This window comes from Diplotaxodon limnothrissa, linkage group LG22 (assembly GCF_057381915.1).
Source record: "Diplotaxodon limnothrissa isolate DT_005_m linkage group LG22, D_limnothrissa_male_GT1.1, whole genome shotgun sequence".
In the NCBI taxonomy this organism is placed as follows: Eukaryota; Metazoa; Chordata; class Actinopteri; order Cichliformes; family Cichlidae; genus Diplotaxodon; species Diplotaxodon limnothrissa.
The window spans coordinates 8,240,870-8,265,540 of NC_140616.1; the positions used below are offsets into that span (position 1 = coordinate 8,240,870).

General features: G+C 39.3%; 1 protein-coding gene across 2 annotated transcripts; it reads right to left on the reverse strand.

The window, feature by feature from the left end:
- Positions 1–10,907: 10,907 nt before the first annotated feature.
- On the reverse strand, positions 10,908–24,397 carry cfap69 (cilia and flagella associated protein 69). 2 transcript variants are annotated; one of them, XM_085346568.1, is made up of 23 exons: positions 24,308–24,397; positions 24,052–24,111; positions 23,899–23,964; positions 23,461–23,570; positions 23,300–23,376; positions 22,731–22,829; positions 21,249–21,401; positions 20,878–21,055; positions 20,317–20,440; positions 20,165–20,213; positions 19,928–20,049; positions 19,620–19,854; positions 18,834–18,998; positions 18,630–18,745; positions 18,414–18,532; positions 15,153–15,234; positions 14,801–14,993; positions 14,083–14,220; positions 13,578–13,654; positions 12,986–13,183; positions 12,271–12,357; positions 12,070–12,153; positions 10,908–11,072 (listed from the first exon to the last, which is right to left on the reverse strand). In XM_085346568.1, exons 1-23 carry the CDS (start codon positions 24,395–24,397, stop codon positions 10,908–10,910), a joined length of 2,787 nt encoding a protein of 928 aa, XP_085202694.1. The 2 variants fall into 2 exon arrangements, with proteins under 2 accessions (XP_085202694.1, XP_085202693.1); XM_085346567.1 differs by having other exon boundaries at positions 22,662–22,829.
- Between the last annotated feature and the right edge of the window lie 274 nt (positions 24,398–24,671).

Here is a 24,671-nt window from a genome sequence, read left to right on the forward strand (position 1 = left end):
CGCGGCTGCTGTTGCTGCTGCTCAGATCCGAGGAAGATGAGGGTGAGGATAGGATGGGAAGAGAGCTTGGGGAGGCACGGAGAAGCGCGCACGTTTACGCACAAACTCTCCAGGCATGTTAAAATCACGCATAACGCTGTCTTCTTGCCATCAGCTGGAGGTTTTACAGGTGGTTTAAACCCACCTGAGTCTTTAGTTGATCTCAATTTTCTTTCCTCCCCTTTTAGTGCAACTCTAAGAAGTTAAATTCATCACATGGATTTCTATCTTGATCACACCCGCTCCTCTCTTCCTTCACGGGCTGCTCGAAGCGAAGTGCCACCTGCTGGAGTGGAAGACCAAAACCGGCCACCAGGAAGAGTACAATATTACATTGCACTTCTGACTTTTTGTTCTGTAGTTTTACTTCTTAGATTAGGTTCCAAATTAAATAAGGTATATAATTTTAATAATAGGTAAATTAGGGGTGTTACACATGCAGTACAGGGCTCAGAAGCAGCCCATCAGAGGGTCTTTTAGCTGTTCCCTACTTGCAAAACGAAAGTAAAGGCTTTGTTCCTTTTGAGATTCAGTTTGTGTGTCAGCAGTGTTCATTTATATTCTTTGAAGAAATTTAACAACCTGTAAACTAAACATTGCATAGGCATAGGATCAAAATGAATCCCACGTGGTTCCTTGTTGCTAAAACTTGTATTCTACCATCAGCAGAGGAACACAGTACTGCCTACAAGTTTTGGCATACCTCTCATTTCTTTGCACCTTGCTAGGAAAAACAAAGAAATGGCTGTAAACACTGTATACAAGGGAAAACAGTTTGTACAACAAAAATTAAAATGGCGAGGGGGCAGCTCAAAACATTTGCACAGTTCTGTATTATAATTTCACATTTTTAACATGTGATAGTTACGCAGTGTTGCACTGAGATTATGTACCCACTTCTCATGTGATTTAAACAGCACTGGCTCAGTATCACATAATGCCAGCTTAAACTGAGGGAGAAAGCAGTGTGATAAATCACAGCTTCCTGTTACCACAGAGGATGCGTCTGCATCAGTCAGCAGCCAGAATAAGAAGTCAATCTGCTCTTTAGTCGTGACTCATTTGCGGTTTTATTTGCTCAAACCGTTCCTGGGGATCCAGAGATCTGCGATTGTGAAATCAAATGAGCTCAAACACCTTCTTAGGTTTATTAATTTAAACATAAATTAAATCAGAATTAAACTGGCTCACACATCTGTGTCTCCATCTGTCACCAGCACAGAAGAATGAGTAAAAACCAACATCCAAACTCATTAGACACACCATTTATTTTCAAACACGGCCTGTTCCCACTGTGCCAGCTTTCCTCTTCTGGCGGATGGAAGCAGCTGCCTGCAGGCTGTTTGCTGTTAATCAGTCTCAGAGCTGTTAGCTGCAGAGAGATGAAGACAAATGGATTTATTAAGTACGGGTTCCAGAGAAAAGGATTTGTTTTGGGCACTTGATCAGAAGGCTAAAGAATTAATCCACATTCAAATATGAACACTCCCTTTCCATGCTTAGGTTCAACTTTAAATGAATGCAGTTCAAATTAACAGGCTGTCCACTCTGAAAAGGAAGCAAAAGACTTAATGTGCTAGAAAGTTTATTCTGTTCATCTGGACCAGGTAAACATTTTCTCCCAGGTGTCATCCACATACCTGAACCACTGGCCAGGTGCTGCTCCAGGATCAAACCTCTCTTCATGCATTGCTGGTCTTTGGATATGAAATATGGAGATTGAAGACAGTGCCAAGCAGTGGTGGTCCTAGCCTGTTTGGCGCCATGGGCAAACACTCCCTCTGGCGCAACTGTAACCCACATAATTTCCTTAAGGATTAATAAAGTTTCTGCTGTGTGGGTGGGCAGCTAGAAATCACTGGTGGGCAACATGAGTGAGGAGAAAACTGGAGCAGCCAAGCAGGGAGCTGCAGGTTGCTGGTTTGAGTCTCTGTTCAGATGCTGGTGTCTCCTCTCTCTGAGATGTCTGCAAACAGTCCCAGATAAAACAATAAGGATAATAAACAAACACGTGACTAAAATAACAATTGTGACTCTGATGTGTTTCATGTGTAGCAGGATGGCCTCTATACAGCAGTCGCTGCAAGCATCCACATCGGCACACTTCCTTTTCTTTAAGCAGGCGTGCTGGGCTCCTCCTAAGGAAAGTGTGAAACTTCATTTCCTTCATGCTGGTGAACTTTTTACCAAATATTTTCATCAAAGCTTTTCCATCACTGACAGGGATTGTTTGGATCTTCACACTCATCTCCACCAACCCTAAAAAATGAGTCTCACTTTGCTCATATAATGCCAGGAGTGTCTCCATATTTCACAAAAGTCTGTGCAAACATGTAACAGTATCCCATATTCATATAAATATTATTGATATTATAACAAAAGCTGTCACCAACACAATTGTCCCAAGTGCTTTTTTTATTAGTTATTGCAAATGCTTGATTGCAGTTCTTGCTAGATGACAAAACCACTTATTAGGTTTAGAAGGAAATGACTTTTTCTACATGAGGTAAAGTTGGAGAGCTGTTTCCCCAAACTAAATGAAATCATCATTTAAAAAACTACAATCTGTATTTACTCTGAACATCTGTGTTAACGTTTGAAATTGTAAACATGTAAGTGTAACAAACATGTTAAAACATAAGAAATCAGGAAGGGGCATGTATAGGAATTTCTTTTACTTATGTATTAATCACATTATTTTATTGTATGATACCTTGGTGCCACTGGATTTTAACATGTCTCACACTCATACAGTAAGACAAATGGTGGGGGTCTAGTAAGGAAGTTGGGGGAGCAGACACTCCACACGAAGAGTCTTTTGTCTCTTCGAGGACTCTGGTAGGTAGCAAGGGAGTTTGAACCTTAAGGTGTGAAACAGCTGTGTACTGCCTTTTGTTCCTGGAGAAGGTATTTAAAGTCACCCCTAGTTTGTGGATTTGTGGTAAGCCATAGCTGTAGCTTCCCTGGGTATAATCTGTTGCATGAGGTCCAGTCAGTAGCAGCGTCCTGCTCCATCTGCTTCAGATCGTGCCACCCTTTTCCTGCAGCCACCACCTGGACCTTATTTTCAGGGCTTATTTCAGAATAATTTTCTCAAGAATTATTCTTCTCTGTTTTAGTTGGTTATTAGACAAACTCTTCACCCACTCATCCACATCCTCAGTGCGAGTCTGGCATACATTGCTCTGCCTGCAGCCGAGGTCCTGGTTTATGTATGTTGAAGTACATCAAACTTCTCCCTGGAGGCTATGACTTCATGATGTGCTGGATGAGCCTTCTCAGTGAATTCAATCACCTGTTGAAAACCTTCCTCATCAGAATCTGCATTGAATCATTGAATCCGTTCTGCTTTAGATTTAAACACATCGATTGCGTTTGTTTGTCTGCATCTGAAGCTGAAACTCGGGTAGTTCCTGTAGTCTGCCATCTCCAGTGACATTTGCTCATACTCACGTATCAGTTTTAGGCAGTTCTTACACAGGTGAGGCAAAATATCATCATGCATTCCCAACAATCCAGGTGGGGTGGCTGACCTCAGGCATGCCTTTTTCCACACCACAACAGGTGTAAACAATTGGCAATTAAGCTGTGGCAACACCCAGAGACTTGCACTGGCACTGCAAGGCGAGTAGTTTCAGAGAGATGTAGCACAGGGAAATTGTTAGTATGCACATCTTACGTACACCTTTCAGGACCTGGATTATTAATTATGACTATTAATATAAGTGATTACATTTCCCACTTATTTTAGGATCAATAAAGTTAAACTAAATAAAGTTAAACTAACTCAAAATAAGAAGATGAGAGAATCAACGATGAGTAAAGGAGGACAAGAGCGAGGTAAAGTCAGTGAGGGAACAGGTAAATAAACAGGAATCTTTTAATCTGAGTGAAGGCTACACATATCATCCTAATTATTTTAGATTCTGCGGGTCTGCAGACTCAGACGTTTGCCCTGCTCACAAACAAACATAAGATTTATGACCACAGTTAATATAAAGAGATCATGGTCTCAGTTTGCTCTTCAGTTATCTTATTGAGTACAGCATGTGGTTCATTCTGTAATTTGTCGTCCCATTAGAGTCAATCAGAAGGAAACAACAGGGCACAGCTGCTCTGTGATTCACACCACAAGAGTTGTGTTTTCTCTTCCTCAGTTCACAACTCTGTCCTCACAAACAAACAGCCTCGGTGGCTAAAGATCCAACTTTTATTTACACTCTGTGCTCACAAATGAAAGTCAAACAATAAAATTATGAACACCAGAGATGTTGAAATGTCAATTCTAAGATGAACATGATCACCATGCAGTTAACAGGCACTAACTAAATTTCCTAGAAGCTCTTTCAATATAATCTCGATCTATATTAGAAGCATCAATTTTATGGTTTTGTATGTCTTTATGTTCAGGAATGAGACACAGAAAAGGACAGGGTGTTATTCGGTGTCCATCTGGAGGCAGATGTACTGATATGATACAGAAACAAGTCCCATGCAGTGACCCACAGGAGGGCTCGGTCATCTAGATCAGCAGTGATATTGTAATTCCCCTATTTATTACTGGGTATCATCCTTTACAGCTCTGAGTCACTCCCAGGCCTGATTGGAAAGAACCGATTCAAAGCGTCACCCAAAGCGAGAACCGGAAAAGGGAGTCTGTTCATCCCAACATCCCGGACCATTTGACAAACTCATGTGAGACCGAAGAATCAGTCGATTTGAAAATAAACTCATGTCACGATTCACGCCTTGCAGTAAAATCACTTCCTCTGCTGGAGCTTCAGTCACATTAATCACCCCATACAGACTGTGCAGTCGCCTGACAGCATCCGTTTCCCCTCAGACCGTTTCCACATGGATGAAGCCTGAGAACCAGAGAGCGCTTTGAAAACATTCTGACTGATGTGTCTGTCCTGTCTGCTTTTACAGGACAGAATGGTGCGATCCTGTTAAGCTTTAAAGGCTTGTTGTCCTTGAGCCGAGAAGCACCTGAATGGACTGCAGTCTGCTGTTTGAAAACATTAGTCTGCACACAGAGCTCAGAAAATGTGAACATTTTTATTAGACGCACAAAGAAGTGTAGATATCTCTGAGTTAGCATCTTACATTTACAGACATTTTCTTCAGTAAGTCGTTCGAAGATGCTTCGAAGATGCTTAGTGTGATTAGTGAAGAAATACTCAGATGTGATGCTGCTTAATAATTTATATAAAAACTATCAGAAATGCCTGGAAGGGTGTGTTTGTGACTAATATTAATGAATAAAATAACTTTGTAAGATTTTCAACTTACATTAGTTTTGCTGGATGTTTCTTCCTGTTAAAAAGGAGTTTTTCCTTCCCACTGTCACCAAAGCACTTGCACATAGGGGGTCTAATCATTGTTGGGCTTTTCTCTGTTTTCCTTGTATTATTGTAGGATTTTTAGCTGACAATAAAAAGCACCTTGAGGCGACTTGTTGTGATTTGGTTCTATATAAATAAAATTGAATTGAATTACATCTGTATTATACACATTTTTAAATTAAAACTAAACTCTAATGCTGTTTGTTAATTGATGATTAACTGAATTAAAGTACAAATCTCTGATTTAATACGCACTCCTTTTAAAGACATCCTGCACACAACACGTAGGGTTATCAAACTACAGCTTCACACATGCGACATGCTGATGACCGACTCACATTTTCCTTCGGGGACACTTAGATTTTCCTTCTAGCACCACACAGACACACCCACACACATAAACACACTCCTCCTCCGCTGACTTTCTCTGACGTTCACAAACACATGTCGCATGAACCGCAGAAACTGAACCGGTGAACAGGTGAGATCTCTCAGGCGTTTGGCCGCTTCAGCTGGACTCTCTCTGACATCCGCCTGGCGCTGTACAGAGACACTCCCATCCCCACCGCGGCCATCGTCATGGCGATAGGATCGATGAGGCTGCTCTGCGGCTGAATCTGGACCTCACCCGACATCTGCCTCTGTGGACGAGGTGGACACACAGGTGAAGAAAGGCTGTTAAAATATTCTTACTCCTCACTGAGTGTTTTCCTTTCAGTCACCTAGGGACTGCTATAGTGAGACACTAAAGCTTTCAGTGAATGCTCCACTTGGGTAATAATTCATCTGGCTGATGACAGCTTTAAATGTTCACGCTGTCCAATAAAGTTAAATTCAATAAAACAAAGGAAAGGCCCCAGAAGGTGCTTTAATTTCCACACCTTAAATGAGACTGATAACCGGGACGATAAATGTGATGCTTACATCATATATAACTTCTTTGGTTGGGTTTAGGAAAGGTCATGGTTTGGGGTAAAATTAACCCTTTTACCACTGATGATGATGAGTTGGAAGTGACAGATTCATCTCATCAATGTGTGTCAGGGCACAAATGCTTGCTTTGACAAAACAGCACTAATAACGGTAATAAAAATGTGTGGGCATAAAGAACACAAATGAATCCTGATCCCTTTATTTTCCTGGTAACATTTCACTAATGTAAAAATAACCAACACAAATGACCAAATCGTGATCTCGAATCAGTCCTCACGCACCCTCCATAACCGACTCCATCTCCCCGTGGACCAGCACTATTTCTCGTTTATTATTAATAAATACCCTCTAACTGGATCTTAGTTTGTTTCTTTACATTGTCATTCTGTATTTCTTTAGTCTTTTCAGTCTTGAGGTCTTTCTTCGAGTTACTGTATATATCAGAGTTTATTAGTTTGCTCAGATTTTTTCCTCATATTAAGTTTACGTTTGTGTTTCACTATTTGGTTATGATTGCTTACTTCCTGTTCTACTTTATAAGTCATCTTCCGTGACTCGTAATACATTTTACGTCCTCCCCTGTGATTGTGCTGATTGTCTGCACCTACTTCTTGTTTTTCACTGCTGTGTTCACATCCCCGATTGCATTTCTGTGTATACACAGCGCCGTCTCACCCCGCAGTCCTTTGCCTCACTGTCTCTTCTGCATGTCTTCAGTTAGTTTTCCATTTTTTTATTTTCAGAGTGGATTAATAAAATCTAATCATTGTTAAAGTAACAAGTTTTAAACCCTTTCCAACTTCACTACAGTAGCAAACATCATAACCTGTCATCTGTGCATCTGTTGGACACGCCCAGGAGTCCGCATAACTCCACCCTTTAGGCGTGACAGACCTACCTCCTTACCACCAGACACAACCTGCTTCACTGCAGTTTTTTTCAACTACTTTAATATAGCTTAAATTAACAGTATATGAAGGAATTAAATTAGACACAAAAAGTGTGATTTAATCGCCCGATGGGCCAATGGAGGGAAAACTTTTCCTAAAACCACTGATGTGTCTTTGATCTGTGAGCGATTAAAGATCAAATTGATATAAAGTAAAGGCTAAAGAAGAAGTCACTCATTTTTTATGAAGGTAAACATTAAATCTACTCACCTACCTCACCACCATTTTTGGTACTTTTGAGAACTGAGCAGGACGACAGCATCAGTTATTTTTCTGTTGCTGGAGTCTGAACAGCTTATATAACATAAACCCTCCAGAGATGGAGCTTTCTGAACATCCTGTCCACTGCTGCTGTTTGTCATAGTCTAAAGTATCGCTATTAAAAATGTATAGAAACCATAAATTATTCATTCAGACTCAGATTTGCTTTATGATAACAACAGCTAGAAGACTTTTCTGTGCACACACGTTTACTGATGAAGAACCACTTAATGATGAAACATGGATGTAATCAGGAATTAAGAGTCACAAACCTGGAGGAGGCGGAAGTATCCCGGTGTCAGTCTTCCCAGTCTGATCATCATTCCTGCTGCCTCAGTTTCTCCGACGGGAGAGGAGCTTCCTGCAGGAGAGGAAAACTCCCATCCCTCTTACTGTTTTCATTAAGTGAGCATTGTTAGATGAGATTTATGCAGACAGTATGGCTCAGTTTCCCAGACATGGACTTAGATTTAAAACAATTTTCAGAGGTGATCTTCCGTGAAATTTTCTTTTAATTTAGGACTAGGCTCACTCAGTGTCTGGCAAACTGGCTGAATATATTATGGTTGCTTTGGACGCCTTCACTGTTTGACGGGAAAAGCCCAAAAAGATATAATTAGATGCATTTCACAGAAAAATAAAGGGAAAAGACACATTTTTCTTCCACATCTCATTTATCCTGCTGTGACACCCTCCAATTTATCTCAAGGAGAACTTAATCTTCTTGATGGAAATCAGTGACTTTAAAAACAGATTTCTGCCTCACTTTGAACTGCCTGGTTTATTTGAGGATGTTTTTAATAGATACATATTTAAACCATACTCAAGAGAAGTAAATCTCTGTGGAGAAATGAACACTTAAATTTTATTTTGAGCTATTCATTGTAACAAACCTAATACGTTGCAGACAACATAAAACTGTCTTTAACCCAACTAGTTTAGTCATATTGAGGTAATTCAAACTGATATCACAGCCTGACATAAGTTTTGTCACATCTCAGTTTCAAAGCCACTAAAGCAAGGAAATGTTTGAGGATATTAATTTTTTATTAATATCAATACCTTATTTTAAGTCTTCTTGTTTAGTATTTCTAAGGCTTACACTGTGTGACCCTTTAATAAACAGTTTATAACACATTTTAAAATGTTTTTGGACGTATTTGCCTTAAGCAGAAGCTAACTGATGACAGTAAAAGCTGTAATTATATAAACTTTTACTTTATCACTTTAACAGCTTCATTATAATGTGTTATAAGCCATTTATTGTTGGTGTCTCCACAGCGTCATCAGCCTTCAGGTAAAACATATCAGCCTCACAGTTTGAAGTTAGGAGGTCCTCGTGGAGTTGATGAGCATCCAGTTGGGATCCAGACGTGCCTTCATCGACGGCAGACGGACCTCCGGCCCCGTGAAGCCCCTCGGCAGTCTGAGCAAACAGGGGGCAGCCTGACGTGCTGAAGAGGGTCCTGTGTGTCCCTGCTCTTTTGTACAGTGTGCCACACAAACACTCGCAGCGCCGCATGAAAAGCTCCGGCCTGTCAGGGGTGATTTGGCCATCCAGCCAGTGAAACGGGTGAGAGCGGAGAGAGGAGGAGAAGAAGAAGAGGTCGCTCTGTGCAGCATGTTGCACGCTTGAAGGAACATGTGTGTTAATGCACTGCAGTCACTGATGTAACCCATAAAAGAGAAAATACTTTTTAACAACCCAGCAGTAAAAAGTTTAATTTTTACAGCCAAAAAAACTGCAGCATTTAATGAGAGCGTTAACCTGTGGGCTTATTATGTTTAAAGGTAAAGTGATGTTACATAATGCAGCGGAGTCTATGAGGCCACATTGATTGTTCAGGCTCTCTTTGTTCGTGGTGCAGGAGTGGTTACATAAATGCAGGATGAAAACATACCAAAACATTAGAATTTTATTTTTAACGATTTAAAGATTATTGTTAATAAATCTAATTACTTTATTAGTTTTGATGCAAAAACCATAATTATTTGGAAAAAAAGTACAATTTGAATTTAAAACAGATTGTACATGAATGCTCTGTGCACCGAAATAAGTCATGTTAGCTCCAAAGGAAAGCCAAGTTACTGCTTCTCACAGTCGCACTGAGAGGACTTGAAAAATATGTAAATAAATAAAAATATAATAGTCTGGTTATGGCTCAGATAAGTCTTCAGGAAATTAAAGTAAGCCAGTGTAACATTGTCTGAAAGGACAGAGACTGTGTGTGTGCCTGTATAAAGGGCTGGGGTGGTGGGCTAGACTACAAGGTGTTGATTGTACACATGGAGTGACCTCACGTCTGCATCTGCTGCATCCCTCGAGAGCCACAGGAACCAGAAATGTAAACACTATAAGCAGCTTTCTTGAATTATTTTTCTTTTATCTTTCTTGTTTTCTCTTCCTGACAAGTTGGTTTTCTTGTTCTAGCCTTAGTTTTTAGATCTTGGTCTGTATTTTGCTTCGGTTCCTATTTTGAGTTTAGATTGTCCCAATCTGTTCTCGTCTCTGTGTTAATGCTGTTGGGTTCATGTTTAATGTGAGTTTTCTTGTCTCTGTGTTTAGTACGTGTCTTTTTTATGCAAGCTTGTTTCTGCAACAGAAAAAGAAAAAAACATTTTGCCAGGCAGAGCAAAGGTACAATTTTAAGCTATTTTCTTTTTAAGTTAACAACCCCAAATTGTGTTTTTTAGATGGTGGATACAAACTTCCATACCTTTAGGTTGTTTTCTCTTCATTTTCCTTCTGTTTTGCTCTGGAGTTTTGAGTCTCCACCTGTGTCTAATCCCTAATCATCACTCTGTCTAGAATTACACCTTGCACTCAAAACAATAGTACTTGTCCTCATAAATATGAAGCAATAACTGTGAGTAAAATGCAAATTATTCAAATTATTAATCAATAAGGTAAACATGCTTGGTATAAACTGAATGCACACCAATTAAGTAAATTTCATTTAACCATTAAGTTTAATGTTTAACATTTCACTTTGTAACAAAATTACAAAAAAAACCTTGCATAATTAACTTACTTAAAGTCTGCATTTTTGAGTATTATAATATTATTTTTTTAGTGTGGGTTGTTTGCACTGAGTCACTCCTTCACTGCCCTTTTTTCCCCCCGTTTAAAAAAAAAACCGTATGTATCTTCTTGCCGATTGGACTCAGTTATTTTGGACTGCTTTAAACTAGTAAAGTTCACTTTAAGTTGTAATGAACTTTCTGACCCCTCTGCTCTACTCATGTATCTTGACAATTCCTGTAAAACACCTTAATGCAGTCTTTACATTAATGCAGTTTAATTTTATGAGCATACAGCACAATAAATGCTGTGACATGACAATGTGAATGCCTTGTATTAAGAGTGACTTCGGTAACGTCAGTCTGCAGAAGACGCCGTGCTGAAGTAGTCTGGGTTTGGTGTTGTTGGTTCTCCTTTGTCCTGACTTGGGGCTCTGACCGGCGTTCTTACCAGCGTCACCTTCACTCCTGCCGGACCCTGAGCGTCCGTGCTCTCCACTCCAACGACGTGTCCGATGAAATGCTGAAACACACCGAAACAGAACGTCAAGACTACAGCGAGTTGCTCCTCAATTTTTAAAATTTTGATCATTGTTCACAAATAACAGGAAAAGAACTGAATTAAAGATAAAGAAACTCCTTTGTATCTAACAACTCTTTACAGAGCATATTCTGAAGGGCATCACATTTCACCAAAACTTCAGATTTATATTTGGTTATCACCTTAAAATATTAAAAGTTTGCATAATAACTACCGGTACACCAATTCCTCACCACCATTTGTTCTTACCCCCTGCGTATTTAAGCTGACTTCATGATCATTTTGTGCTTTGTGCATTATTAGTGCAGAGTTAAGATCTACTGAAGTTATTAATTAGTGAAGTCAAGCTACAGCAAGTCTAGTTAAGAGTATTTTCCTTTGTGCGTCGTACTTAACCCTGTCTCCCTGTCTACAGAGCTTCCTGGATTTTCCCCCGTGTGATTCCCGTGTGGCAGTGTCGGAGTGTAAGCCTGTGATCGTGTGTGTGGATGATTTGAAGAACGCGTGCTTTCCCCCTGGACTTCCCTGGAGACCCCTTCTTCCCTCACTCAGCTGTATATAGCACCCCCCGCACCTTCTTGTATATACACCTGGTGAATTGTAAATAAATCCTTCTTGTGAGCATCAGAACTGGAGTCCTGCGCTTGAGTCCTCCTCCAAACCGTAACATAAAGTACGTCTAATCTCATCTTATATATTTTCATTCATCTTCTTCATTTATGTTATTGGGCCCCTGAATGTCAGGATTTATCTACTATTAAAACTAATTTCAGAGATGCTTTCTAAGCCACAAACTCCAAATTAAGCTGAAATTCATTACATGCATTAAAAATGCTCATTCTCAGAACCAGAAAATGAGCTATACCTGAAACAGACTTTTTTCTTTGCTCCATTTTGTGAAAATAAGATATGAGATTTAAGTATTTTAATCAATTAAGTGGGTGACCTGTAAAAGTCACGAAAGGTTAAGTGTAAAGACCTCAGCAGGGCGGATAGCAGCGTCCTCGTGCTTTGGTTTAGGTCTGGATGATTCGGCGTACTTCTCCCTCTGTGCTTTTACTTCCTGTATACAAAGCGCATAACAAAAATATACACTTACTACTTATACTGAGAATCTAGATATTATTATTGTTATTATTATTATTATTAGGATAGAATTTATAGTTAAAAATCTTTAAACCTTCAGGGCTTCATAGTTTGAAGTTCTGGAAACATAATCCTCCCATGACTTCACCATGAACTCCTTTTGCTTCCAGCGAGACTTCATCTGCGATAAAGACAGAAAAAAGTCAGAATTCATTTTACTATCAAATCAATTTTATTTATATAGCACTTTTAAAAACAACAACTGTTGACCAGAAAATAACAATAAAATAATCAGATAAAATTTAAAAGGAAAGTAAAATAAAAGATAAGAAAAAAATAAGAATAAAATAAGAATTTTATCATTAATAATAAAATAATGACAAAATAATGACATTTTTACTCTTTGGCTTTTAATAAGCATTATTAAAAGCCAAAGAGTAAAAATGGGACTTTAAACGAGTTTTAAATGTATCCAGTGTTGGAGAGGTCCTGATATGTAAAGGCAGTTTCGGAGCAGTCACAGCAAAAGCCTGATCTCCTCCAACTAAAACAAATTGTCCCAGAGGATCTCTGCTTCTAGTCAAACATACAATGAAAACGTTTTACTAGACATACAAAAAAAGAAAGAAAAAAAAAGAGTGAATTTGTTTGATTATGCATGTGAAAATAAATCTGATTATTTGTATAGTAGCTCAGGAAGAAAAAAAAACAATCTGTGTAATATAATTTGTCTTTTTGGGGTTTTTTGTTAAAGAAAAACATTTTAAGCTGACTTTCATGTAAGCTATTTCCACTCCTTTACTCCGTACCTCTGTGTATGTGAGTTTCTCTTCTCTGATGTCCTCCTTCTGATAGTGCTCCAGGATGCTGTTTTGTTCCTCCACGATCCTCTTCGCCGTGTCCTCTGCGATCTTGCAGATGGTGCTCAGAGCCTCCTGGTCGGGGCTGATCGGCCTACCGCCTTCCAGACTCAGTTCCCGGCTGATCTCATCCCACACCTCACCGACCTGCAGCACCACAAGAGACAGACATGTTGATGTTTATCTCGGTTTATGTCCTCTGCATCTGAAACCTTTAAGAGAGCTCCAGACTCCTTTAAGTCTTTACTCCCTGTGACTAACGGTTATTTATAGATTGTTTTCCTGACAGACTTTCACTGCCTGAGTATCCAAAACTTAAGCTGCTGGTTCAGCCACAGTAAGACAAAATAAGTTGGTCCCTCAGAGTTCTCGCTCTCTGTATTTTGTTGAACGAGGACTTTTGTACTTTCACTTTGAATATCTCTACTCTACTCACAGCTAAAGCTTCATATTAATTTCAGGTTTGAACAAACTTTGAACAGATTGTAAGTCTGAGCAACTATTATATGAAGCATCAACAGTATTTCCTCTTCACTTTTACCTTAAAGTCTAGATATCTCCTGATGATGGTCAGAGTCACATAATCTTTTCCCAACAATCCAGGAAGATCCTGAAACCCTGAAAAAGGAAAAAGTCACAAATACTCCCGTTTGCTTTTTAATATAACAATATTAGCTGTGCCCAACAACTGAATGTTTTGAACAGAACATCATGATATCATTTTATTACTCTGATATTTCAAAACTTCAAAATATCTTCAATCAATAAGTGATAAATTTCATTTAAAAAAGCCAAATTGAGACTGAATATGATTTGAAAGACTACAAAAAGAAACATGTAAAAATAGCCTTTTGTTTTACAACCTTCTGGATTTTGTTTTAATGGTATTTTTTTATTAATAAAAATAAATACTAAATAAATAAATATGTATAACTGGTCTATAGGAGGAGCTACAAAGAAATTGGGCTAATCAAATAATCTAATTACAAAATCTTCTTAATAAATACTTTACATTTAGTATGAAACTGAATAATTTGTTTGGTTACCAATTTTGCAGAAGACGGAGTAAATCTTCGATCGCAGGTTCTCTGACATCTCCAATACTGCAGCACTCGGCACATTAGCAGGAAATGAAAGCTGAGCTTCATCCAGCTGGAAAAGACTGTGGATGGGCCTCTGAGGATCTTCAAGATAAAAGAAATAACAAAGAGAACTATATGAGATTACAGAGCCAAAAGGACCTAAAATCTGATTTTTACCTGCTGGCAAAATGTAAAACTTTTAAAACCTTCTGTCTGAGACGGAGAGATGAAAAAACAAAATCCATCAGCTATGCAAAAACATACAAAAAAGTATTTTCATTTACATTGTTTCCAGTTATATTTAACCATTCCCTGCATCTGGTTGGCTCAGTGGTACAGAACGTTATCGTTACATAAAAATGTCAGATAAAAATCAGATGTTTATAAAATCCAGGTTGGGAAAAGAAATAATGCTGTGTGTGTCGAAGTCCAACACAGACAGTGGAGGACAAAGCAGAGGCGCCCATAAAAGACCCCAAAACAACATTACAGACTAACAGGATACTTTAAAAAAAAAAAAAAATTGCATCAGCAGTTTAGTAGAAACATTTACCTGTTAGTGCAGCAGAAATCTAAAAAACATAAAGTTCTTTATTTCGATTTGATATCTAATTGAAAGAAAAAGGTGAAATCTGTTCTCAGTGCGATGATCTGAATCAACATGGAAGCATCGCAGACCGACCTGCGATGCTTCCATGTTGATTTCGAGGAACTCCTAGCTCCTCCTCTTCCTCTCTCCACAGCTGCAGCAGGAGTCTCGGAGCCGTCTGTCCGTTGCCGTCCCTCCACGTCAGAATGTACGGCACCGTGTTCGGGTTGTCACATAACTCTAACAGGGTGGCGAGGACGACACCGTGCACACACCTGGGGCTTGTCTGCAGGAGAAAAGGACGTTTATATTACCTGTGAACGCTGCCTTGTATGAACTAGCTTTAACACAGAGCAGCTGAGATCCTATTTTTAATCACAAAATACAGGAAGAAAAAAGGAAACTTTTATAGCCTCGACAGTAAATTCAGGAAACTTTTACTCACACTGAGTAAGTTGAGGAGAAGAAACACCCCGTCTTTAACCAGAAAGTAATCTTCTGTGGTGTAGCAGCCTACGACACACGACCTGATGGGAGAAAAGGCGCACAGACAGAAACTTTCTCAGCTGTAGGAGACAAAAAATAGACCCCTGATAGTTGGCTTGTAATTGCAACAAAAAATGTGCTTGTTGAGCTGCTCGCAGGTCCATAACAGAACTGAAAAATCAAGATCAGACCCGTATACAAGTGTTATGATGACCTGAACTCGAGGTCATTATAACAGATCTCGAGATTCTGTACTTTTATTTCTAATGGGGTAGACATCAAATATTTCTCCAGATTAGGTTAAAATTCACTGACCCTCTTCATGCTGATGGTCATATCTGTTACTACACCATAGCCTATGGATAAAACTATGATTAAATGTAGGTAATATTGTAGAAAGTAGTAAATAATGTTTCCCAGAAAGTTGATTCTGTTCATATGGACCACAATTCACTCACGTTCTGTGGACAAACACATCGAGTTCACCAGGGAGGATATGAAATAGGACAGTAAAACGACAAATTACTGTGAGTAATAGAGAGACTTTTGAAAGTTCATGTGTACCATAAACCAATGCTTACAGCCCAGTATTTAAGGTATAACTCTCACCAGTCTCTGGAGCACAAATTGGGTATTATTAGAACGCTACAGCACCATCTCCTCAGAGCACAGTCCCCCCCCTCCAGGATCCTCCAGGATCCAGAAGGTTAATCACTGCCTGCATAAAAACTGTTGGTGATCCCTCATGTCAGGGGTGTCCAACTCCAGGCCTCGAGGGCCGGTGTCCTGCAGGTTTTAGATGTGTTTGATCCAACACAGCTGATTTAAATGACAAAATTACCTCCTCAACATGTCTTGAAGTTCTCCAGAGGCCTGGTAATGAAATAATCATTTGATTCAGGTGTGTTAACCCAGAGTGAGATCTAAAACCTGCAGGACACCGGCCCTTAAGGCCTGGAGTTGGATACCCCTGCCTTATGTGAACAGCTGAGACAGGCTTTTTGAAAAACACAGCATCTCTGTCACTTTCGCCAAAAAATGGTCCACTCCAAGGACCCCAGGTCTCTCGGAGTAAACAGAATAATATAGTGTACGTCATTAAGTGCCAGGAGGACTGCTGTTTATCATGCATCAGGGAAACCAAACAACCTCTCGCTAAACACACAGAAGACATGCTTCCTTGGGGTGGGACTCTGCAGTCTATTGAACCTGCAGGCCAGTGGCCAATCTTTCAATGAGGAAGTGCACATCCTGGGCAGGGAGCAACACTGGTTAGAGTGAGGAGTCAAGGAAGGCGAACAACCATAGTACATCTGTCACCTTCTTACAGTGCCGTGATTGCAGCCACTCCCAAGTAGGGCTGGGCCATATTATACCGTTCACGGTAATACCGGTATAATGTTAGGCAACGATAGGAAAATGAAATATCGCGATAGAATGGGAGTAAAACGCGCATGCGCAGTGCCTTTGTTTTCATACGCACATGGCCGATTGTTGAGTGAAACAGATGAACCAGAATTGGTTTGTAAAAATGGTGCAACTTCCGTGATGTGGAACTGGTTTGGTGTTTGTCCGTCAGATACACAACAAAGCACATTTTTTTGCAGAACATGCAAGCGGCCGTTGTTATTGTCGTATTTGTCGGACTAAGATGCTCTTAAATCTGGGAGTAATCTGGGTCCTAAACTCCGTATCCTTCAGGTCAAACAACACTGCAGCATCACTTAGAGTTAAAAACTGTATAAATTCTTTCATCTTTAATAAAACGATCAGCATTGCTGATTTACCAGGTGTAACTATAAAGTTTAACTTCCAGGCATCCATGAAAACAAAAGTTATTACATTTAACGGAGTTAGAAGTTAGCAGGAAGCTAGCGGAAGTTAGCTCGCTAGTTTCGCTAGTTACCTAAGCATGATATTGCATGTTCTGACTGAGAGATTTCTGAAAAAAATCAAACGTACAGCTCTGCTATCACTTCCAACATAAATGAAGACAGGAAACTAAACAGCAGTGACGTTTGTAGGGTTACTGAAGTTGGGCTAGCTGGTATATAATGATGTGCTACGTGATCGCTAGCGACACAGCTATGTTAGCATAACATAAACAGTGAAGCTGGAGGACGAACACTAACACTTTTCCACTTATAAAAGTTAACGTTAAAATTCCTGATAGTTAGAGACAAATGCAATCGCATGGCAGGATGCTGTAAACGGACCAAACTTCAGTCAGGAGAACAACTGAGATAATCCATCCACAATACGAGGTTAGTCATTAATATACTGCAACAACATGGGAATAGAGCAGCTGCCAGAGAATTCAACATTAATGAATCAATGGTACAGAAGTGGAGGAAGCAAGAAGAATGAGTTTAATAAAGTTTGATTTATCTGACTGCTTTGTTTCGCTTAATGTGCCTTATAATCCTGTGCACCTTATGGTCCGAAAAATGCGTACTGCACACTGCAGTTTAATGTTGCAAAGCACCTCTTTTTAACTTCAGTGGATATTATACATGGTTATGCTCAGGATGTGTCAGCCCATTTCTACTGGAAATGCCTTTTGGTTAAACTTTCAGCAAGGAATTTGCATTTGCACTGTTACATTTTTATAAAGCTTTAATGTACATAAAAACCAGCTTCTTGTTTAAGTGAAAATAAATGGAAGATTGTTTTTTTGCGCTAGTAATGTTGTGGAGTTGTATTTTGTCTCGCATCAATTATATCGTTGGTTATATCGTTATCGCAAATTTTCAAATATATATCGTGATAAATATTTTTGGCCATATCGCCCTGCTCTACTCCCAAGCTCACTGTAAGTCGTACTGATTAATGTTCATTATGACTAGTTTACTGCATAAACCTTCAGAAAAACGAAAATAAAATTGAAAATAAAATACTTATCAGCAAAAGGCCCCAGATTTAAGAGGTTAAATGCCTCTGAGCTGAACTGCATTCATATTATGTAAACTGAGCAAGTCCCATTTGTCCGCTAAGGCAGTTATGCCATTAAATCGAAGTGAGTTTTTCATCTGCTCCAATACAGAAACTATATTATACAATTAAATTATGCCTAACAAAGACATCATCATACATCTGGCTAACAGAGTTACACTTCTGGTTTCTCATATTACTCTAGCCTGGATCTGGCAAATGTAAATGACTGTACAAGTATGAATAAATACAGCAGTTAATCTATTAAAGTGTGCTGCAGTTCACTGACCACACACAGTCCACTGTGGAGAGCACGAGCTTGTTGTGTCCGAGGCCGCTGTAAAACTTGTCGGAGCCTTTTTTCAGAAAATGAACCGCCATCTCAACTCCCTCTGAGCCAAACAGTTCCTATGAAACAGAACAGGCAGCAAACAAACACAGACTCACCAGATATCCAACTAGCCAGTTCTAAGCGCTTTTATTAAGTTAGCAATATGAGCTTTACCTTTCTGTGCATGTCGGTCTCACACAGCGTTGAAAGGATCACCTGAATATCCGACTTTATCTCCAGAGCGACGACATCATCTTCATCAGGACCCGCGTCTATCTGCATGAGAATCCCTGAGGAAACACGACAGCTTTGACTCTACTGAATTCATCAACAGTAAATGTTGATATTGAGCATGTGTCATGTGTCCAGTCCAGTCACCCAGAAGCTGGTTGATGATTCCCTGATCACAGAGGTCCTGGTTTACAGACTCTTCACCCAGAGAAGTCACCGATCTCAGCACTCTGATACAGTGCCGCGTCTGTGCCTTCTTACCGCCTCTGCCTCCGGTGGCGTGGAAGCTGTGACCCTGGCCAAAGTAAGAATCTGAAATAAAGGAGAGAATATAGTTACTGACTGATTGTTCAGTTTGTGAAAAAGTTTGCGAACCCTTTAAGATTTTGTATATTTCTGCATATATTTTCTTTGCAAGCTCCTTTGAATATTTCTGCATAGATATTATCTAAAATATAACAAGTGTTTTACCCATTTCCTAAATACAGATAAAGAAAACCTGATTAAAAATTCAAATGAAAATGTTTCATTGGACTTTATTTAATGAGGTGTGTATTACATGGATTACATACTTCATTAAAAGTCAAAAGCATGTGAGAGGAGTTGAAATGTGTATTATTTAAGAGCTATTTTTGGTTAGATTTGGGGGTGTGATTATGAGGTATTTTGTAAGCTGTGAAACTAGTTAAACTATCAGTTGCATTAAAAAATAACCTTTAAGAGACAAAAGAAGAGTATGATAAAGTGTAAGAGATAAAAGCTGTTTAAATGTCTGTTGCGTAGCAAATCATGGTCATGACAAAAAGTAAGTGTATAAGTGACTTTGTGTTTGGCTCAAATACACTCTGATAGGACACTGCAATTCCCTTGACCTTTAACCTTTCAGATACAGTACAGATTCTGCTTGGTCTTGTTTTTCTTGTGTTTCCTAACCTGGCCCAACACACCAGTCCAGCAGGAGTAGCAGACAGGTACTCCCCTCACAGGAAATGTACTCCTCCAACATGAGCGGCCCGATGGTGGCGAGGGTGGCCAGCGCCTGCAGCTGGAGCTCCTCCTTTTGCGCAGCGGACCAGTGTCGTGACCCCGACTGACACTCAGACGAGGAGGCGACAGGCGGCTTCATGAGCGCCAGCAGAGCCAGAACAACACGTTCTTCTTTATAAAGCTGAGAGAAGAAAACTGAGTCATCACACAGGTTATCCAAACTTAAACAATAACTGGGTGAGCGTGTGACTGACCTGCAGGGCAGCCAAGTCCCTCGACATAACAACCAGCAGATTCAACAGCAACTTCTTCATTTTCAAGTCTTCGTTACTATAGCTGAGCTTCAGGTTGCGGATCAAAGGGTTGTGACTTTTCACTAAAACATAAATAAAATAAGCAGTTTTATTTTCATAAAAGATGCTACTGTATTCATGAATAATGAAGTCATTTGTAAAAAAGTGTGTAACATTTAAAGGATCGAGTGCCCTCACGCTCTGGAAATGTGCTGAAAACCACAAGCTGTTTGGCAAATGAACTCTCCTGAAAATTAGAAACACCTCAAATTATTAAAGAAATTCATAAAAACACCCGGTGGGTGAAAAAAAGTAACAAATTACTATTCATTAAACTGTCCTGTACTCACAATAAGCTGTGAGCCTGGACTTTCTGCAATGAGAGTTGTGATCACGAGCAGATCGTTTCTTAGTTGGAGGTCTGAATGTCCAGAGCCGGTGTTCAGCAGGTGAAAAAATGCTTCTTTCAGAGAGCTGAGGAACAAATAAAGCCAAAAGTCAGCTATCAAAGGATAAATGACAGCACAAAGGCCTGCCACATAAGGAACACACAACCAACAGAAATCAGATGAATTACAAATAATTAAACTTTTCCATTAAAAATGATGGTTTGGCTAAAATCAGAGCTGCAGGCATTTCAATTATGTAAAATCATTACACACAACAAAAGAATGATGTATTTGTTATGTTTATTTCATTGTAGTTCTGTATTTCTTCCCTAGTCTTTTAAAGGTGTGTTGATTGTTCGAGGCATTTAATAGATTAGAAAAACATTGTACTTAAAATCTTGAAATTTTTGTGAAGTAAACTCCAAGGAATTTTCCCTTATGCTGCCTCATTTAAAAGATTCTACATCCATCAGGCACATCGTGCACATTTAAAAGCATCTTAAATGAGGAGGACACGCGTACAGGACACACTCCAGGGTGCCGAGCTGAGCGGTGACCACCTCCTTGTTGCCCCTCTCCAGCAGGTTCCAGAGGATTTCGGAAGAACGGAACAGGACCTGGCCGGACGGATCGTGGTCGTTCATGTGGAGACATACCGTCTCTGCTCCTCGTGCGTGGAGTATTGACGAACAGTTCATATCTGTGGTTGTAAAGTGAAACATAGACGTGTGTAACCCAGTAAATAACCCAGTTATTTTAAGGACACTTAAAATCATCATTGTCCGAAAGTCTGATTTATGTTCTTGAGAGCTGGCTACGTTCTCCAATGAAGGAGGTCATCTGCTCCTCCCCTTCCCTCCCTCACTGGCTCTGCATTGAAATAAATGACTGACCAGAGCAGCTGGAGAGGATCTGAAGGATGTGAAGGAGTTGCAGTTTGATGGTGGGCTGGTTTTCGAGAGTGGACATGGAGAGGAGAAGTGTCTGAGCCAGCTCACTGCGCTCCAGCAGCTGCAGCCTGTAGCCTGGAGAGGTCGGCTGGAGGCCTGAGGAAACAGAGCAGAAACATTATTAAATACAACTATAAATGTTTAAATGCCAGGTTCAACATCAGGGAAGAAACAAGCTAAGAGATCATTATAAGCCATTTAAAGTGGATTTATTAAGGTGATTTCAGCCATAGCGCAATCCCTCACATCAGCTTCTGTTTAAAACAAGTAATTTTAGCCCTTTTCCTCTTACCCCAACCTCATCCTGATTGGCTGACCCTCACAAACAGAAGCAGGTGGTGCTTCTATGCTTATATGCAGAGTTGTGCAACTTAGATGAACATATTAGAGTTATCAGCCTTTACAGAGCCAGGAGATGAAAAAAAGGCTTTTGTCAAACATGGATTAATTTTTCATACAATCTCCTCATTACCCAAAACTTTGAAATGTTAAAAATAATCATTAAATATTCTTATTGATTATATTTTCTTCTTTTTTTCCCCTTGAATTATGTATAAATGCCACATATTGTACAATTGTATATATATTTCATGTGAGCTTGTTCTTTTTTCTTTGTTCGGAAGAGAGCAGAGTGGGAGGTGAGGGTGGGGGAAAAGGGTTTCTATTACAACAGCATATTATTGGAAACTACCTTTGTATGTTGTTGCAAAAGTAATAAAAAATATTTTTAAAAAAATCATTAAAAATTCTAAAAGTGTGCATAAAACAGAAATTAAGAAATTAAATTGTCCACTTTAAGGAACAAGACAATTACACTAATAACTAAAGAGGAATCAACATTAAAAAAAGTCATGCCATGGTCAGAAAAAACCCCACAAATTAGATTCAGATGAAAATAAAAATTAGAGTCGCACTAAACATGAGTTTCTGGAACAAATGATGGTCAATTACTTTAATAAAGACTAAACTAACAACAAAATATATAAGTAAAAATGAGCCCTTGTACTGACCAGCCACCTACTTCACACTGGCGATATGCCTCTTGAAAGTCTACCCAAAACACTCTTTTAAATTATCAGAAAAATAACTTACCAATCCTTATTTCAGCCTCATATTTGACAGATTTTATGATCTATTCAACTTGTGCTATAATGTGTTCAAAAACTTTATCTCTTAATCCTGAACAGCCTCATAGGACACTGGGTACGGCTGTAAGCTCATGTACATATCTATATGAAATCTAACCAATTCTAATAAAGAAAACATGAAGAAAACAAATGAAAAGAAAAGAGAAGAAACACAAAGGACAAAGAAAAGCACAAGCATGCCACCACAGACGCCATGACAGAGCCTCACTTAGTGAAAGTCTAGAAAATCGGTTGTTAGAAGGGAAAGTCCGAGGCTTTCGTGTGGTACCATCCGTACCATCGAGCATCTGTTTGGGAGCCACAGAGCTGTAGAATGATTTCACGCATTCAAATATGAGCTGCCTCACTTCGGCATCAGACACTCTCATCAGACACCCTGCCAAGAGAAACACAACTCAGAAGCGCTCCATGTCGTCATTCTCATCTGAAGAACAAAAACTTCAAATGATTAAACATTTCTTAAAATTTAATAATCTATATTTCTGAGTTGTTTTTAAAAATTCACATCTTTAGAGGGAGCTAGCTTGTTTTGAATGTCATGCAGCATGTAAGGTTAACATGCCATAGCAGAAATCTTTCGATCATTAGGTTTGTAAAAATGTGATCATGTATTGCAAACAAGACCATTAAAAACCAACTAAAATAATAAAAATGTTTCAAAATTAGAAGCTGGAATTATGAAATGTTTCACAATTTTGTTCCTGTTTTGAATTTTTAACACTCTACGATCAAATAATGTTACTTTCTGTCTTTTTGTTTTAAAAAAAACCCAACAACATAATTTGCACCTGTATATATATGTATTTAAAGCAGCAGTGACTGGCCAATCTGCGAGCCCTTTATTACCCATATGAGAGAGAAACTCTGTGACATCCTGAGCGTAGTGCAGCTCGTCAGATGTCTTCTCCTTCAGAAAGGGAAGCCTGAGACGAAAGACAGCAGCACTCTGATGATCAGATCATCTTGTGAGATAAAATATGAGCTGTTTGCTTGAAAGGGTTTCTTACCTACAAATTGTAAGAGCTTCACACAGAATGGACACATATTCGGGGTGATCTGTCACCTTCTCTGCGCAGATGTTGAGTATTTTTGCGATGGCTGTCAGTTCTTTTAAAAGCTTCAGACAGTTAAAGAAGTTTTTGGCAGATTGTTCACTCATGCAGAGCTAAATCCCGATAAGGGAGGGGAGGTGATGGGTCATTGTGATAACTGAGCCTATTTCTGAACACAGAAAATGCTGACAGAAAGAGTGATGCTGTGATAAATTAGAGCCTTGGGACCAATGTTTGGTTTTGTGTTTACATGGTATGAGAGCAGATCTATTTCCATCACTGCAGCAGGGGACCATAATGAGGAAAATTTGACAATCTGCTGCGCTGTGTGACGCATGAGAGGGATTTCTTAGAAAGACAGTCTACAATATGAGAAAAAAACCGAAAGGATACAAAGCCAATTTGGCTTTTCTTCAGTAGTTTCTTCAGAACAAAAAGGTGCCTTTCCTTCAAGTTAGTCTTTAGTAAAAATAGGGGGATTAAATGCACTATATGTGTAATACAATAGCAGAAAAAAGAGGACTGGCATTCAGGTTTTTAACTTACTGTCAAAGGATCTTCAAGAAGACAAATCACCTTACTGAGATCGAGACTTTTAGCATTAACCTGGAGAGGAATTTAGGTTATAGTTTAGGCTGGGATATAATTTGCAATTTCTGAAATGCTCAGAAAAGTTAGAAACAATTTAACAGCAACACTATTGTGTTCAGCAGTTGATGCTTTAAATACCTGTAAATCAGGCGTTATCACACTCTAACAATGTCATTTACTTTCCCGGTGGAGACATTTCCAAACTGCTCACCTCCTGATGGCGGTGGCTCTTCTGGGATGCTTTCAAACCAATTACAGGGATCCCCGGCTTTCTTCTGTGCACAACTTTTCCCGAATCCATTTGTAAATTTAGAACCGCTTTCTAGCTTCAGTTTTTAAAGGCTAAAAATTTAAAAAAATTAAACATTCTCCTTTTTTAATACCTGCTGTTTTTGTTTTCGAACAAACGTGCTAACGATGCTCAGCCTGAACTTATGTAGCTTTTTAACAATCACCTCTCCTCTTCTTCTCTCCGTTTATGTTGCCAGTCTGACAGCGTACTGCCGTTGCTATGGTTACCCTGGCAGTACGGAGAGCGGCAGAGTTCAAAAATCAGAGCGACACGCCCATTTCCT

Bases quoted from the DNA above. Each gene is read 5' to 3' on its own strand.
- cfap69 (XM_085346567.1), bottom strand. From the start codon at position 24,397: ATGGATTCGGGAAAAGTTGTGCACAGAAGAAAGCCGGGGATCCCTGTA. The intron at 15,235-18,413 runs GTCAGTGAACTG...TTCTCCCATCAG, and splicing joins TCCACAGTGGACTGTGTGTG to GTCGTGTGTCGTAGGCTGCT. The intron at 12,358-12,985 runs GTACGGAGTAAA...TCTTTATCGCAG, and splicing joins AGAAACTCACATACACAGAG to ATGAAGTCTCGCTGGAAGCA.